Consider the following 15,332-nt stretch of genomic DNA (forward strand, 5'->3'; position numbering starts at 1 on the left):
TTGGGACGGGCAGCCTGGCCCCCGGGCGCAGCCCCGCGCACCCGCGGCTCCACCCCGCTCTTGGAGCCCCCGCTCCACTGGGCGGCTTAAAACGGGCCGGCGCAGACAGACACCCCCAGCGCTCCGCTCCTGTCCCCACGCGAGGCACCCCCAGCCCCGCTGTCTGGCCCCGGACACGCCGATCCCCGCTGCTCCGGCTTTGGGGACGGCCACCGGCACGGCCACAACGCCCCGCTCAGTTCGCTCCTGCCCTGGCGCAGCCCCTGCCGCCTCCGCACAGCCTCAGTGCTTCGTTTTTCACCTTCCCCCTCCCCGATTCCAAAACAAAAGCCCCAACCCCTCCACGCCACGGCTCCCAGCAGGGCTGATGCACCCACCCTCATCCCACTGGTACCTATTTTGGCTTCCTCCATCCTGTTCCTGGTCCCACTCCTCACACGTAGCTCACAGGCAAACCCTAAATAGCCTCCCTCTACCAGCACCCCCTACACCCCCTTTTTTTAATCTCTTTCCTCCCACCCTGGCTGCCCGTCATTGCTGCCTCCAACACTCACTCCAAACTGCCCCCAGATCCCAGAACGTGCTTCACTCTTCCCCAGCGCTCGAGGCAATCAATCACACACCATCCCCTGCTGCCTTCCTAAACTGGAAAGGACAGAAACCACAAAATTATCATCTTTATACAAGCGCTTGTTTCTCTGCATGGCAGTGGTAGGAGACAGGAAGGAGGTGTGCTGGAAGTAACTGTGATTTGAACTCCACACCGCCCAAGAGGGGTGTACAGGAAATCTCTCTGCCCCATGTGGTGACACCTCCGTAAGTTATTTTCACTGTTACGCTTTGCCTACCTCAGCCGCCTGATGAGCCTCCAAGGCACATATTTCGGATGACACAGGAACACTTATTACATGGTTGTGACTTTAATGAACCCACAGTGATGCATTCTAAAAGTCTCCCAAGCCTCAGTGACAGCAGCATCTGCACCAAGTTCCAATTGAGTTTCCACTGTTACCGTCACACTCGAGGCAGAATTGTCACCAGCTGAACCAAGGGTGAACCAAATCACAGTATTATCCTAGACTGACCTGAAGCTGGGACTATAAAGAAAACCTTTGTGTGACTGCTTATATATAGTAAAACAGTTGCAGTAAAAAAGAACAAGGCAGCGTTCAGGAAAGCTCTTTGGTTGACGAGGGCATTACAGCCACCCTGCATCTTCTCAGTGTGTTCTTTTGAAGCACCTTCAAGAAGCAATTTTGTCTTTGCTCTATCCCATTCTAAGAGAAACTTTCTGTCCTGCCACATCCTCCTTTTATAAATCAATTTTTCTGCATTTATCCTTTCCAATACGTCCTATCACTCATACCATTTGCCTTTTGAAATAACTGTGCTTTCTCAAACTTTGTTCCCAGTGAGGTACTAAGACTGCTTGATCTCCCTCTGGCTTTCATCTAGGGATAACATGCAGACCACAGCCCCAGCAACCTCAGGATCTGACCCTGTATGATCTTCACTGCAGGCAATGGTGAAGTCTCCTCAGGCATTCAAGCTAGCATAACTTCGGGGCCTGACTTTGGACTTAATTACACTGATCTAATTGCACTTGGGTAATTTTAGAAGAATCCTACCTGTGTTTTGATTGAAGTCCCAAGTAAATGCGTCTCTGCTCACAGATAGAGGAGATGAGCAAGAACACATTCTCTCTAAGAGTCTTGAAGCTTATGATAATAAATCAGTATTGGCTGCACTCACTGCATTTGGACAGAATAAGCAAAACTGATGCAACTGAAATTCCTGAGGGTAATACAACAAACCAGTTATCCCAGGCAAATCTCTCTCAAGTTGCACACCTGTCGGTCTCAGGCCACAGCCTTTGCTGTATGCTAAGAGGGACGTGTTATCTCCATGCTATTTTGGGTAGGATCTCTTTAAGGAAAGCCTCTGTCCCAATCCCACAGTCTTATTCTGCTCCTTGCAGGATGAAGTCTTCTCTGGGATATCACACTATAAATTCTAAAGCAGGATCCGATTCCTGAAAATTCCCGTCATCATCAACCTCTTGTAGAATGCTTCAAAGATACAGATATTTCAGTCTCACTTGTAAATATTGATGTTTCTTCCTTCCGCTTCAGTGACAGGGCCCTGGGCCAGGCTTGCTCCTGTGACTGAGGACGAAAGCCAGTAAAAAAATTACTACTACCCATGTGAGAAGCAATACTTCTGTACTGTCTGCGAGACAAGTGCCAAATGAAGCAGATGAGTGATTACAGCAGAAAGAACATTTCCCTCTGGCAGCGTATCTCCTTAATTCCAAAGTAACAGTGCTGGAGCTAAGGTTTGACAAAATGGTTGGCTAATCCCTGCTGTGCACAGATGACTGTTCGCCTGCTCCATCACAGGCCCTTGTTTGACACCTTTTTAAGCTATTTCAGCTCGCTGAAGCAACAGGGAAGTTTTCACCTTTTTAGGAGAGTGTAACTGGGAAGCAGCAGTTCGGTGCAACGAATCCCGAGCGCAGTTTCCTCTCATACCTATGCTAGTGTTACAGTTGACACCTACTGAAAAGAGCAGCCCCACTTCACCTCCCTTCCAGGTGTGCCTTCCTGTCTCCTTCTTTGTACAGCATTCCTGCTTTTGGAGGGTGAACTTTCTGCAAGTTAGCTTTCTGAACTGGGTCACTGCTGGACCAGGCAAGAGCCAGTGCTGGCATCGGGAAAGTGGAAGGAACTCCCAGCCTGGAAGAAGAAGGAGGACAAGATCAGGACAGCTCCCGTTTTGCCCAGACTGCCATTAGCTCAGCCTTAGCTGCAAAATGAAGCCACATTCTGACCCCAGTGGCACTTAAGAACTAGGTACATTAGCCTTTTTTATTCAAGGGGAATACTGAAGTTCTTGGGGTAAACTCAGTTCTGCAGGGCCCAAGTCAATCCTGTCCTTGACAGAGTTGCACATGACAACTGACTGAACTGTTTTAACCAGTCTTAGGCAGATGCATTTCATGTTCCCTCCCTCTCCCCTTAAGGTATTCAGCCTTCATCTTCACGTTCTACCCAACTCCCCTTTTAGGGAAGAAGCAGAGAATTACCTCTTTGGCCTATCACCCCTGCTCCCTTCTTGCCTCTCCCCAGTTTCTGATCAAAAGAGACACACACCCCCACTTAGCAGGGTGTTCTTTGGAGAGAGGTGTACTATTACCTGTCCCTTGCCTCACCACAACATACAGCTGAATTGAGCAACACTGAGCAAAATGGCAGCCAGTCCCTGACATAGAGTAAGCTTGGGTCGAGGCCTGTGAGGGGGGTAAGATCTGTGCCAGTTAATTCTTGCTTAGGACAAGAGTTACTAAAGAACAACTACAACAAATGACGCTTTTTGTGCTGTCTTCAAGCTACAGTCTAAGCTCCGTTAATGCCATAATTTGCCTGTGGTAGTGGTAGATAGAAATGCTTGTTGCTGTAACTTCACAGTCCTGTCACAGTATAAACAGTAACGCTTGCAGGTAAAGTGGAAAAAATCTGAGCCTAAGGAGGATCTTCTGTGTTGCATCTGACATCCCCCCCCTTGCTACTTGGCTTGAATACTTGCACTATAAATTATTACTCCCTGTACTACTCAACATAAACATACATATATTGCAAGCCACCCCCATGCTGGAGGGCACAAAAATTACCCACTACACTTTTAAAAAAACACTTCCACTCTGAAGGAAGAGAGATCAGTCCATGGCACACAGACAAGAAAAAAAAGCCTGCAAAAACTGTCCCCCAGGGCTCAAAAAGGTGAGAAGTGATTTATGTGCCTGAAACAAACCACTTACGCCAATAAAATTTACAAAACCCAAAATAGTTTTATTTACTTTTCAGATTTCTGCCTCAATGAGACATTTTGCAAACATGCTAAGGCTACAAAATGTCCAAGTTGACAAAGACATGCAACGCTGACCATTCAGTAAGTCACAGCTATTATAGGAGCGACCGTGCCCACCTGGGCCACAGGTCCCGTAAAACAGGGATGGTGTACAGTGATCATGGCAACGTACTACACAGGACCTAGTAACCTGAGGTAGGTCTCTTTACAGTAAGAAAATGATGTCCTACACCAGTGTTACATCCTGATCAACAGGAACCTGTTTAAAGTTCCAGAAGACGTGGGGTGGGGACTGTTTCCTTAACAAGTGTGCAATAAAGAAACAGGAAATATCGATGTTATTTAACCTTAGTATAAGTGAGCAGAACAAAGAGTTAGTGTTACCCATGCCAATGACAGCCAACCTAAACCTCTGAGGAGTGTTAGCAGCTTCAAGATAAAGGAGTCAGTCAGCTGAAGCAACTCTGAGAAGGCTTTCCTGCTAGCATACAGGGTATGATTTGAACCTTACGATTAATTTGTACAGATCATTCCACAAACAGTTAGATTTTGGTTGTGTTCAATCAGCGAAGCAGGAGGAGCTTGGGCTTGCTTGCATTAAAATAAACCCCGTTGATACAGTAAGAAATACGGTATCAGGACACTGAGAAAATACGAGGCCTTAACGTGACCCAGAAGTGGTTCTCCACTCAGGAGATCACTAAAACCCCTGCTTTGGGAACGCATCATGGGAAGCAGCAGCTGCTGCCATGGTGAACATTAGCGATGCTCCAAATAGCTTTGATAAATTACAATGCAATAGTTACACCACAGAGCTCTTCTCCCCTGCGCTAGACAACAAAGATGTGACAATAAAGGACACTATTGCAAAGCTTCACTTCACTCAGACACGCAGAAAATCCGGCACTAGGAAAAGACCAACTGTAAAAGACAAAATGGTGTCTAATACAGTCCGATAACAAAGCCAGATCTCTGGTACCGTAAACTGTACAAAAATGATAGAAAAGAATATGCACTGTTATTAATACAGTGCTTATTTTAATATAAAATAAACAGCTTACATTTCCACTGTAAATATAGGCTATATACAGAATTATGTATAGATATAGCTACATGTATAAAGCTTCATTATAGGCCTCTGATACATTTATAACTATGGCTCCCTGAGCCATTTGTAGAGTGCATTTAATAACAAAAATTAGTAATATGATTATGGAATAAATACAATAATAAAATCATGAAGAATTCTTCTGACATGGTTTTAAAAACTCTGACTTGACACATTGTGCTAAAAATTAAACGATGAAAAGGCAATAATCTGCTTGAAGGAGGAGGAGGAAGAAGAGCTGGCCTGCCACAGGCAGGGAGTGCAGCTCTCCAAAATTAAAGTGACTTTGCCCTGAATTTTAGCCCTTGACAGCAACCTTGTTCTCCGCAGCAGCAAACATAGCATAGAAGCGCGAGTTCTCATTGGCCAGAAGGGCAGACGGCGTGTCAAATTCCACTACCTAAAAGCAAACGAGGCAGGTAAAGTATGTCAGTAAAAAACAGCAGAAAAGGGATTCCCACCCCTCAGACTTGTGACATGGAGGTAAAGAAGCCACAACATGGCATTTGGCTTTAGATGAGACAACAGGTGGTGAAAGTATGCACATTTATGCGTACATACTGTAACCTGGGATGTTTCAAATTAGCTCAGACAAACACTGGAACTACCCAGCAGGAAACAACCTCTGGTAGTGCTGGCAGAGGCAGATGCTATGGGTTTTTGCCATCTCTACCTTTAAAAACCTTACCAAATGTTCTTACATTTGGTTTAACTGTTTATGGCTTTCACATGGAAGCCTGAAAAGTGGGTAAAGGATCTCTCATTGCCTGTTTGATAGCAGAGGTCTTCATGAAAGTAATGGGAAACTGCCACTGAGCCCCAGCAGAGACGCTTATATTATTACCCGTCTCAGAATTAACCTACAAAGGGAGTTCTAAAAACACTTTTAAAAGAGAGACTATTATTCTATGGTACTTTCTTGGGGTGTAGAAGAAATTTTGCCCTCTTTGATCTTGTCACAGTCAGGCAATAACTGATTCTGTTGTATTATTATTACCGAGGATGTGAATGAACATGGAAGATTTTCTACCCTGCAATACCAGCTGTTCCTTCAGTTCAGCCTGTACATATGGCACCACCAGACTGCAACAGGAACTGCAGCTATAAAAGTCTTTCTGCTTACCTGTCCTTGTGTTAGCACCATGATCCGATCAGAGCCCAGTACCGTATGCAGGCGATGAGCAATTGTTAACATAGTGCAGTCTGCAAATGCCTCTCTGATAGTCTCCTGAATCAGTAAGTCTGTCTCTGTGTCCATAGCAGCTGTTGCTTCATCCAGTATCAAAATCTGAAAGCAGCACACAATCCTGGCTGTCACCCACAGTAACACTTTCCCCCCCGAACATAAAAATATGTAGAGTGGGCAGAATTACCATGACCTAGAGTTGTCACAACTGGCAATCCTTAGGGATGCCGTGGTCACAGTGGTAGTTTTTACAAGCACCCTTTCAGTTTTCTTTATGTAACTGCCTCCAACAAAGTTACCCTATGGACCACACTTGCATTTTATGGGCACATCCTAGAGCCATGAGATGTTCGGATTCTGACCTGGGCCTCAAGTTTCCACTACTTTCAGTTTTACATTCAGCAGCTAAATCTCAAATACAAGTTTTACTGGTAAATTAATCTGACATATCCTTGGTGGTGACATTCCTTCTGAGTCAATACTGACTATGCATACTAGCTTTCTTACGCTGGAAAGAATTACTCTTTCTCTCAGACTCAGACATAAACCGATCTGGAGTGGTGTCTTGTCAAAGCTAAACAAGACTTGTTTTGTGCAGGTACTGCAGAGAGCAGTAACTTCTGCTGAGCAGTCTGGCTTTAAAACAGATGGAGAGTGAACCTTAAAATGCTATGGTGTGCCGTGTTTAAGAAAAAAGGATGTTAAAATCCTGGTCAATCTCAATCCAGAAGTCCTCTCTCATCATAATTACTATTTGTCTTCCATTCCTGCAACACTTTTAAATTTGCTGGCATTGATAGCATGGTCCCAAATTCCACTTGAAGACCACATTTTAGTGGAGCACCATGTAGAAGGAAAATACTTGGCTGACATTAACAAAAAGGTGGAAGGTAAACAATCTGGTGCTCACCAGTAACAGGACACTGAATAAATGATTAGGCCAGTCTGACACACTATTATTAACACTAACAAGCAATACCTTTCTGATGGCAGGACATTTCAGGAGCTAGCTGCTGGCTACAGATGTTGTACTAGTTTTTCTAACCCTACACCTCTCTGCGTTGCAATAATTGTTGGTGTGATTCCTCTGACAGAATGAATCTGGCACAAAAAGACTTGCTCAATCCTATCAGTTCATTATCTCCAGCTATTTCTCTCATCACTACACTCACCTTGCAACGACGCAACAGAGCTCTAGCTATGCACAGTAACTGCCTCTCTCCAACTGAAAAGTTTTCCCCATTTTCCATCACTTCCGAATCAAGTTTCATAGGCAGCTGGGCAACCTGTGTGAGAAAGCAGAGGCAAAAATCTTAGAGCACTGCACAGACTTTTTGTATCTCCATGGCATGAGACAAACAGTTGCTCCTCCTGCAAATCTGATTTTGTCCATGTTCCAAAATACCTGTCACACTTTGCTGTCCATCTCCCCCTGTCTGTTGGGGAAATAAGTAACAAGTGACTAATGCTAGAACAACATCAGACCTGCTCAGTCCAGTTGAAATGCCTGAGAGTCAGTGATAGCTCATGAGTACACCACTAAGGCTAAGCTAAAGGAACTACATCATCTCAGTAGGGAACCTTGGAATGACTTAAGTACAAAGTATTTAATATCTAGAAAAAAGCATGCCATGTACAAAATCATGTCAACATGAATACGGATCTCCCAACAATCTTTCTCACCAAGAGAAAAGAGTGAATCTAGTCCCTACAGGAATTACTGCAGCCTATGAACCATAGCCATATATGCCACTTGACTTAGAAGAAAAGAGCTGGAAATGTCATGGCAGCAAGGCCAGATTTTAAGTTCAGTATAAACGTGCATGTGTGACCTTTACACTCAGAAATGTAAATGCAGAATGTACACCTAAGGCACATAGAAAAAACATCACTTGAAATATTTTAACATCCTAGGAGTCCATGTGATGAAGCAGCACTCTGCTATGCTACATACTAAAAAAGTACATACCTGAAATATGGCATGCTCTCAAAAAAAAGGAAATCAGTCTCATAAAATGGGGGGGGGGGGGGGGGGAGGGAAATCAGTCACATAAACCATAGACAATGAGGGGGAAAAATTGCAAAGAAAAAGCTTTATCTAAAGGTCTCTGAAGTAGCTACAAAACATGATGGTTTGGAAGCCAAAACACAAACATGTATCTCATAGGGCACACAGTACTTACACACTCCTTCATGTGAGTCCTTTCCAAGGCGTCCCAGATTTGCTCCTCACTGTACTGATTGAAAGGATCCAAGTTTGATCTGGAGGGGGAATCACAGAATCATCAAATGGTTTGGGTTGGAAGGGACCTTCAAGATAATCCAGTCCCAATCCCCCTGCCATGGGCAGGGACACCTTCCACTAGACCAGGTTGCTCAAAGCCCCGTCCAACCTGGGCTTGAACCCTTCCAGGGAGGGGGCAGCCACAGCTTCTCTGGGCAATCTGTGCCAGTGCCTCACCACCCTCACAGGGAAGAATTTCTTCCTTACATCTGATCTACACTCTTTCAGTTTAAAACTGTTACCCATCATCCTATCACTACACTCTCTGATGAAGTCCCTCCCCAGCTTTCCTGTAGCCCCCTTTAAGTACTGGAAGGCCACTATAAGGTTTCCCCAGAGTCTTCTCTTCTCCAGGCTGAACACGCCCAGCTCTCTCAGCCTGTCCTCACAGGGGAGGTGCTCCAGCCTCCCGATCATCTTTGTGGCTTCCTCTGGACTCACTCGAGCAGGTCAGTGTCCTTCTGATGTTGGTGCCCCCAGAGCTGGGTACAGCACTGCAGGGGGGGGGGGGGTCTCACAAGAGCAAGATAGAGGGGGAGAACCACCTCCCTCGACCTGCTGGCCACACTTCTCTTGAGGCAGCCCAAGATACAGTTGGCGAAGCAGAAAACATAACCAGAATTTTTAATCAGCAATGAATGGCAAAACAGCAGTGTGCTAATTCACCCAGACAGAAGATTCCCATCTAGCCTTCCACTGACAGAATGTCCTTGCCAAGGAAATCAGATGCTCCCAGCACACTACGGTTAGAGTAGCCAAAGAACAAAAAGGTAGAGATGGAAGATACAAAAACTTGAATCAAATCTAAAGGGAAAGCAAGACTTTTATAGAGGATGATTACATCCAGTTCTGCACTGGGCCAGCTAAAATCATCTAGCTGTGCTTTTTTTGTTTCAAAACCAGAGAACAGAAGGTAGGATGCCCAAGAACTAACATCTCACCAGCCACCTATTTGAGTTCAAGTATAAGCTGGTAGCCCACTTCATCCTTCTTGCCTTCTTATGGTCTCACTAACCTCACAGTGCCACTGAATAGCACAGGTTCCTGAGGAATTATTGAGAGTTTGCTGCGAAGATCTGCCAAACCAATGTCGTTTATTTTCACTCCATCAATTTTAATGCAGCCTCCAGAGAGTTCAACAAGACGAAAGAGTGCCATTCCAAGGGAAGACTTCCCTAAAAATGAGACAGGAAAAACAATACTAGTGTTTCTACAGAGTCATGGCAGCTTTGAGATGAGAAAGCATTTTAAAGCTGTCCATGTGTAAGAAAAGTGTTTTAAAATACCATAAAGTCCTGGCAAACAATGCTGGTAAAACGCTGGGGTCCAGCATTTGAACTTCAAAGCAATTGTAGGGTAGGCTCCTAATCTCACAGAAGCCACCACTAGTGCTGCCCAACCCCCACTACCAAAAAAAACCTTGCCACGCAAACCAAATCCAGCAGTACTAATTGCTTATTTAGAAACTACATTTTGGAGTCAATTTAAGTCACCTCACAAACAGGGGTTTTGATTCTTCGCATTACAGACTTCTGAGATAGCTTAGAGCCAAACCTAGACACAGTTTCAGTATAAAAAACTTCCAAGAGAGTCAAATAAGCTGCCATGAGCATGCTGTAGGCAGCATTCTGTGCTGATAAGTGGCTTGGGGTGTTAAACATTATGAGCATACTGGCTCAAGTATAGTAGGATATCCCTCTACTGTAAATGGAAACTTGTTTTCATTATTGTTTACAGGGATCCTGCTTATCTATGCACATGAACAGAACCCACCACTGAGAGACTGCTGGACCACCCCTATGCAATTAACGATTTATTCAAACACAAAGACAGAGGAGAACCAATATGACTGCCCCACTGTATTCCATTTCCATTCTGTAAAAGTAGTAATTTAACTCTGCTTAAGTGTTTTTCTTTACCTGAGCCTGTCCTTCCCACAATGCCAATCTTTTCCTTCGGTTTGATGGTAAAGGACACTTTTTTAAGTACTAGAGGGAGGTTCTCTCGGTACCGCATCTCTGCATTTTCAAAAACAACTTCACCTTCCTGTGGCCAGTCCAGAGGAGGGGCTTTATTCTTAATTCGAGCAGGAGCTTCAAGGGAAAGTGTCTTTAAAAAAAAAAACCCAAACATTAGTTCAGTTTCCAGAAAGGAAAATTATCAGTTGCAGCTTTCAGCAGCAGTTCTTCCCTGCAGACTTGGCCCATATCAGTTTATGGCAGTTTTATGAGTTGTGTGGCTGGATGTGGGCCAGTGGTTCAGAAGTTTATGTTACATTGACCACACTGTTATTGCCTGCCTGTTGCCTCAGTAATGACATTGGTCCTTCTACACAACAATGTTTTTCATCAATGGAATTCAAAATATATTTTAGGTCTATTATTTATGAGCACAGTCCTATTGAGTTTTGTGGCACTCCAAAGACTGATGCTTCTGGATGCAAAATCTGATCTATTTCCATGTCTCATTTGGTATGGCATGCCAGGGTCACGCCTGTTCATTCTGACACAGAAAACACCCACGTGACACACTGTACAAACACTACTCTCTTCCTTCTCTTCCTCATTCTCTCCTGTTCTATTAAAATCACTGAGTCAGTTGTCAGGCCCCTTCCAGCTTACTCACTTTCAACTGTTTTACTCTGCTCCTTAATAGGTCCCTCATTAAGCAGTTCACAGATTAAACAGAAAAGCAGAACCTCTAAAAGTCAAACATGTGCTTTTATAGCATGTTTAGAATGAAGCCACAGTCACTTTCCCGTATTTGGCACAAGCAGCCTAAAAGAATGGCAGAAATCCTATCATGGGATTAAGCTCATGTAACTTTAAACACATACAAAGTAAGAATCTCCAAGCGAACCAGGCCCCATCAACTTCTTTATAGTAACCACAAAGAAGCTAGAATTTCTGGAGTGTGATTTTTCTCATTCTAATATAAACACTTAGAATGGATAATAAATTGTCCTCTGGAGATACCCACTTCCTACACTGACTATAGAGATCCCACGGGGACTATGTCAGTTGTGGACATCTGCAACATCTAGTTAGAGGCAGATTAATTGTACCTCAAGGGTTTGAGAAAAACAGCGATCTGCTATAATAGTGCTTCAATTCTTTGAGCTTGGTGCTCATAACAGGAACCTCGGAGCTCGCACTGAAAGAAGCCAAGCCTGGGACTTGGTAAGACACAGAACCAGCACAGTGTTTCACTGCTCACCCACCCCTTCACTTTAGATTCAAACTAGTTTTACGGTTTCATAATAAAATGGCTGTCTAGAGATCCAAATAAGAAAAATCACAGAAAGTGTTGCTTAATAGCGATATAAAATGATAGACAGTAACTTTAACACAAAAAACCAACAGCCTACAACTACAGGTTTTGCCACTGAAGGCCTGACAGTGATAAACCCATCTCAGCCCAGCGAGAGATACCAGGCAGTGTCTGGAACACAGTTGTCAGCTTTTGTGGTCACCCAGTCTTCCAATACACAGAATTTTTCTATTTAGATGCCACAAGAGGATTTATTTATTTATTTAACTAGGGGAGTGGGCAGGTTTTTTTCTCTTCAGTATTAAATCCACAGGCTAAAAAAAATTCTACAAATGTCAACTACTACATAGCCTGGATTTACCAAATAGATATATATCTCCCTCCAAAGTTCAGAGGGAATGTGTATTATGTGTTAAGTAAAAAAGTCTTTCACCTCAAAGACCAGGCCCAGTAGAAGGCCTTCTCCTCACTACACTTTCCTCATTGACCTATGCCCAGTCCTGCATACACAGATCCTAATTATGAAGGAAGGGTTACAGATAACCAGAGCAATCAGAGCAGCTTGTTAAGCATTTAGCCTGGCATAATTCTCCTGTTTAGCCTAACACATTTCTCCTGTTTGCAATGAGAGCAAATCCTTGAGTTTTCATACAGATATACATTACAGAAGATAGCTGTGAAAAAAGAAGTAGACTTATTAGGATGAAGCAGAATTTCGTGTAGATAAAGTAACAAACAGTTATCTGTGTTTAAATGAAGGAGTTCCATTACATTTGGAATGAAGGATGCCAGAACACCATCCTTTTACTATAAAATACTGTACTGAATTCCCAGTTACCCCTTTCACACCCTCCACCCTACCGAGAGCGTCAGCAAACTTGCAATGTCTTATTGTAACTTCAGTGATGCCAGTCAAGTGGTACCTGTAGGCTTAGCTACCTACCACCTCCTGTGCCATTCATCCTGCCAGTGCTTATATACGTGTTTCGTACAACACTCTGCAGTATTATAGTACATGCATTAATGTGTTTACAAGATCAGAAACATACATTCTATACTAAGGCAGACTATGGCTGATTTGCTCTTCTCTTACGCCAGCAACATAACAAGCAACAAGACATTTTACAACAGGCAGTTGAATGTATTATTGTCCAACCTTGATATAGTGATCAATCCTCTCCACTGAGGTGAAGCGAGCTTCTGTCTCTGAAGCAAGTCTGACTGTAAACTGGAATAACCCTGTTAACTGTAGTGATGGGAGAAAACAAAGACAAATTTAGAGAGGTGTGGTATATTAATGAATTAAGAGACAAACCTAATGAATAGTGTGGTCTGCAGGACTAGGGAAGTGATCGTCCCCCTGTACTCGGCACTGATGAGGCCTCACCTTGAATAGTGTTCAGTTTTGGGCCCCTCACTACAAGAAAGACATTGAGGTGCTGGAGCGTGTCCAGAGAAGGGCAGTGAAGCTGGTGAAGGGTCTAGAGCACAAATCTTGCAAGGAGCAGCTGAGGGAACTGGGGTTGTTTAGCCTGGAGAAAAGGAGGCTGAGGGGAGACCATATTGCTCTCTGCAACTACCTGAAAGGAGGTTGTAGTGAGGTGGGTGTCAGTCTCTTCTCCCAAGTAACAAGTGATAGAACTAGAGGAAACTGCCTCAAGTTGTGCCAGGGGAGGTTTAGACTGGGTATTAGGAAGGAAGTTCTTCACTGAAAGGGTTGTCAAGCATTGGAACACACTGCCCAGGGAAGTGGCTGAGTCACCATCCCTGGAGCTGTTTAAAAGACGTGCAGATGTGGTGTTTAGGGACATGGTTTAGTGCTGGACTTGGCAGTGCTAGGTTACCAGTTGGACTCGATCTTAAGGCCTTTTCTAACCTAAATGATTCTATGATATTTGATACAAGTACTCTCGGCATTGGGCACCATATAGCTAAGGTGCCCAACGCAAGTTAATTTTAATTAATTGTTAATTTTAAAATGACCATAATTTACTAATCACTTGTAAAGCCAGCAGTTTAGAAAGGTTTCCCACAAGCCACAGCTTTAAATACTAGTCTAAGTCTTGTAATTTCATCTTACTACCACCAGGAGGCAGAAAAGGCCAAACAACAGCTCTAATAGCAAGTATTCTGAGCCCTGAGTCTGTCTAACCGGCACAGCTGCAACACTGCATGCTGTTCACTGTGAAAACATACTGCAGGCAGTACATTAAGACATCAGTTCGTCAGATGTCTGATGTACCATCAATCCAATTTCTGGAAATATCCAGGAAAATTGCAATTTGCAGCATACAAAGAGCCTCAAACAGTTTCTACTTCATCATTTAAAAAGAGGCAGCTACCCAAAACAATAGCCTTAAGCACCTAGCTTCACATAATTTGGAATTTGGCTGCTAGCAAAAGGTCCTGACTGAATTGCTTTCCCCTCCATTACCAAAAGGGGTAACAGCATCTTTTTCCATTCTAGTGCATTAAGGAAAGTTTTCAGTGGTGTGTTACTTATTAGCAATAACTAAATAAGAAATTAATACAGTATGTAGACATACTCACCTGCACAGCATATGAGATAGCCAGCCCAGCATAGGCAGGAGGAATCTGGCCATGCATTAAGACAATCATAAGGCCAGTGGTTGTGATAAGAGCAATGCTGATAATGTCCAACCGTACAGCTAGCCAGCGCATTGCACAGCTGAACAGGTAAAATGGTGCCTGATTGTCATCTAGGAGCTCCTGATACCTGAAACAAATACAGGAAAGGTTAGGAGACCTCCACGAGCCTGATGTTCTACAAATAGCAGAGCTACTTAAACCCCTGTTCCAGTATCAGAATTCAGGGTGGGAAGACTAGTCTGTCATTGACATAAAGTTTCAAACCAGGCCACAAAAGCAGGGTTTACAAACTTTCCTGAATGTCAGATACCTACTTAGCTCAAACTCTCAGAAGTCAAATTACCAAGATTCTGTGTACGAGTTATACTGGAGTGAATCAAAATTCAGGGACATTACACACACTTTTGCTACAACTTCACTTATGCGAGACCTTCCATAGGACGCTCATGGTTAACAGCAGCAGTGTGTCAGAATATGCACAGAATATATGTTATTTTATACACAAGTATAAAAGTAAAGTTACGGTAAGTTTTGATAGGACTGGTAACACTAAAATACATCAATAACCACTTAATTTACAATCCTGACACTGCAGACCCAAGAAAGGATATTTAAGGGGAGACACTTGAGAGAGTCACAAAGCCAGTGACTACATTTTCTGATCATCCAACTCAGTTTTACACCAATCACTGTTGCACAGTGTGTGCAGTGCCTTAGTACTCTAGCACCAGCAATACTAAGGGACTGCAATTTGCACTTCTGCAACCTTTCATCTAAGCTGGTGTAGCAGCGTCTTTCCAGAGCTGCTGTGGCAATTTTCTCTGTGCTCCTACACTGTTGGTCTCATGACCTTGCACCTGCAAAACCCTGACATTGTTATGGCAGGTTCTCATGGGAAGTAACTACCACTTGCGTGAGAAATGTCCCACTTTCCCTCACTAACATATGTTCTGCAGATTTTGGTTTATACTAGAGAAAGCTAAGCATAGTGCACAAGGTGGCTAACA

The 15,332-nt window shown here is 43.7% G+C and overlaps 1 protein-coding gene across 4 annotated transcripts in view; it reads right to left on the reverse strand.

The window, feature by feature from the left end:
* Positions 1–901: 901 nt before the first annotated feature.
* Positions 902–15,332, reverse strand: part of ABCC5 (ATP binding cassette subfamily C member 5) — a 52,630-nt gene continuing 38,199 nt past the window's right edge. For 3 of the 4 annotated variants that reach the window (XM_074834102.1, XM_074834100.1, XM_074834104.1), the window contains 9 exons: positions 14,266–14,452; positions 12,872–12,961; positions 10,365–10,554; positions 9,461–9,620; positions 8,345–8,423; positions 7,334–7,447; positions 6,099–6,263; positions 5,292–5,375; positions 902–2,735 (listed from right to left, as the gene is read on the reverse strand). In XM_074834102.1, coding sequence (XP_074690203.1) covers positions 2,676–2,735; positions 5,292–5,375; positions 6,099–6,263; positions 7,334–7,447; positions 8,345–8,423; positions 9,461–9,620; positions 10,365–10,554; positions 12,872–12,961; positions 14,266–14,452 — 1,129 coding nt within the window. In that variant the 3' untranslated portion in view covers positions 902–2,675. The remainder of the gene's footprint in view (positions 2,736–5,291; positions 5,376–6,098; positions 6,264–7,333; positions 7,448–8,344; positions 8,424–9,460; positions 9,621–10,364; positions 10,555–12,871; positions 12,962–14,265; positions 14,453–15,332) is intronic. The other variant, XM_074834103.1, reaches the window with a different exon arrangement.

Source organism: Strix aluco, chromosome 9 (assembly GCF_031877795.1).
Source record: "Strix aluco isolate bStrAlu1 chromosome 9, bStrAlu1.hap1, whole genome shotgun sequence".
NCBI classification, from domain to species: Eukaryota; Metazoa; Chordata; class Aves; order Strigiformes; family Strigidae; genus Strix; species Strix aluco.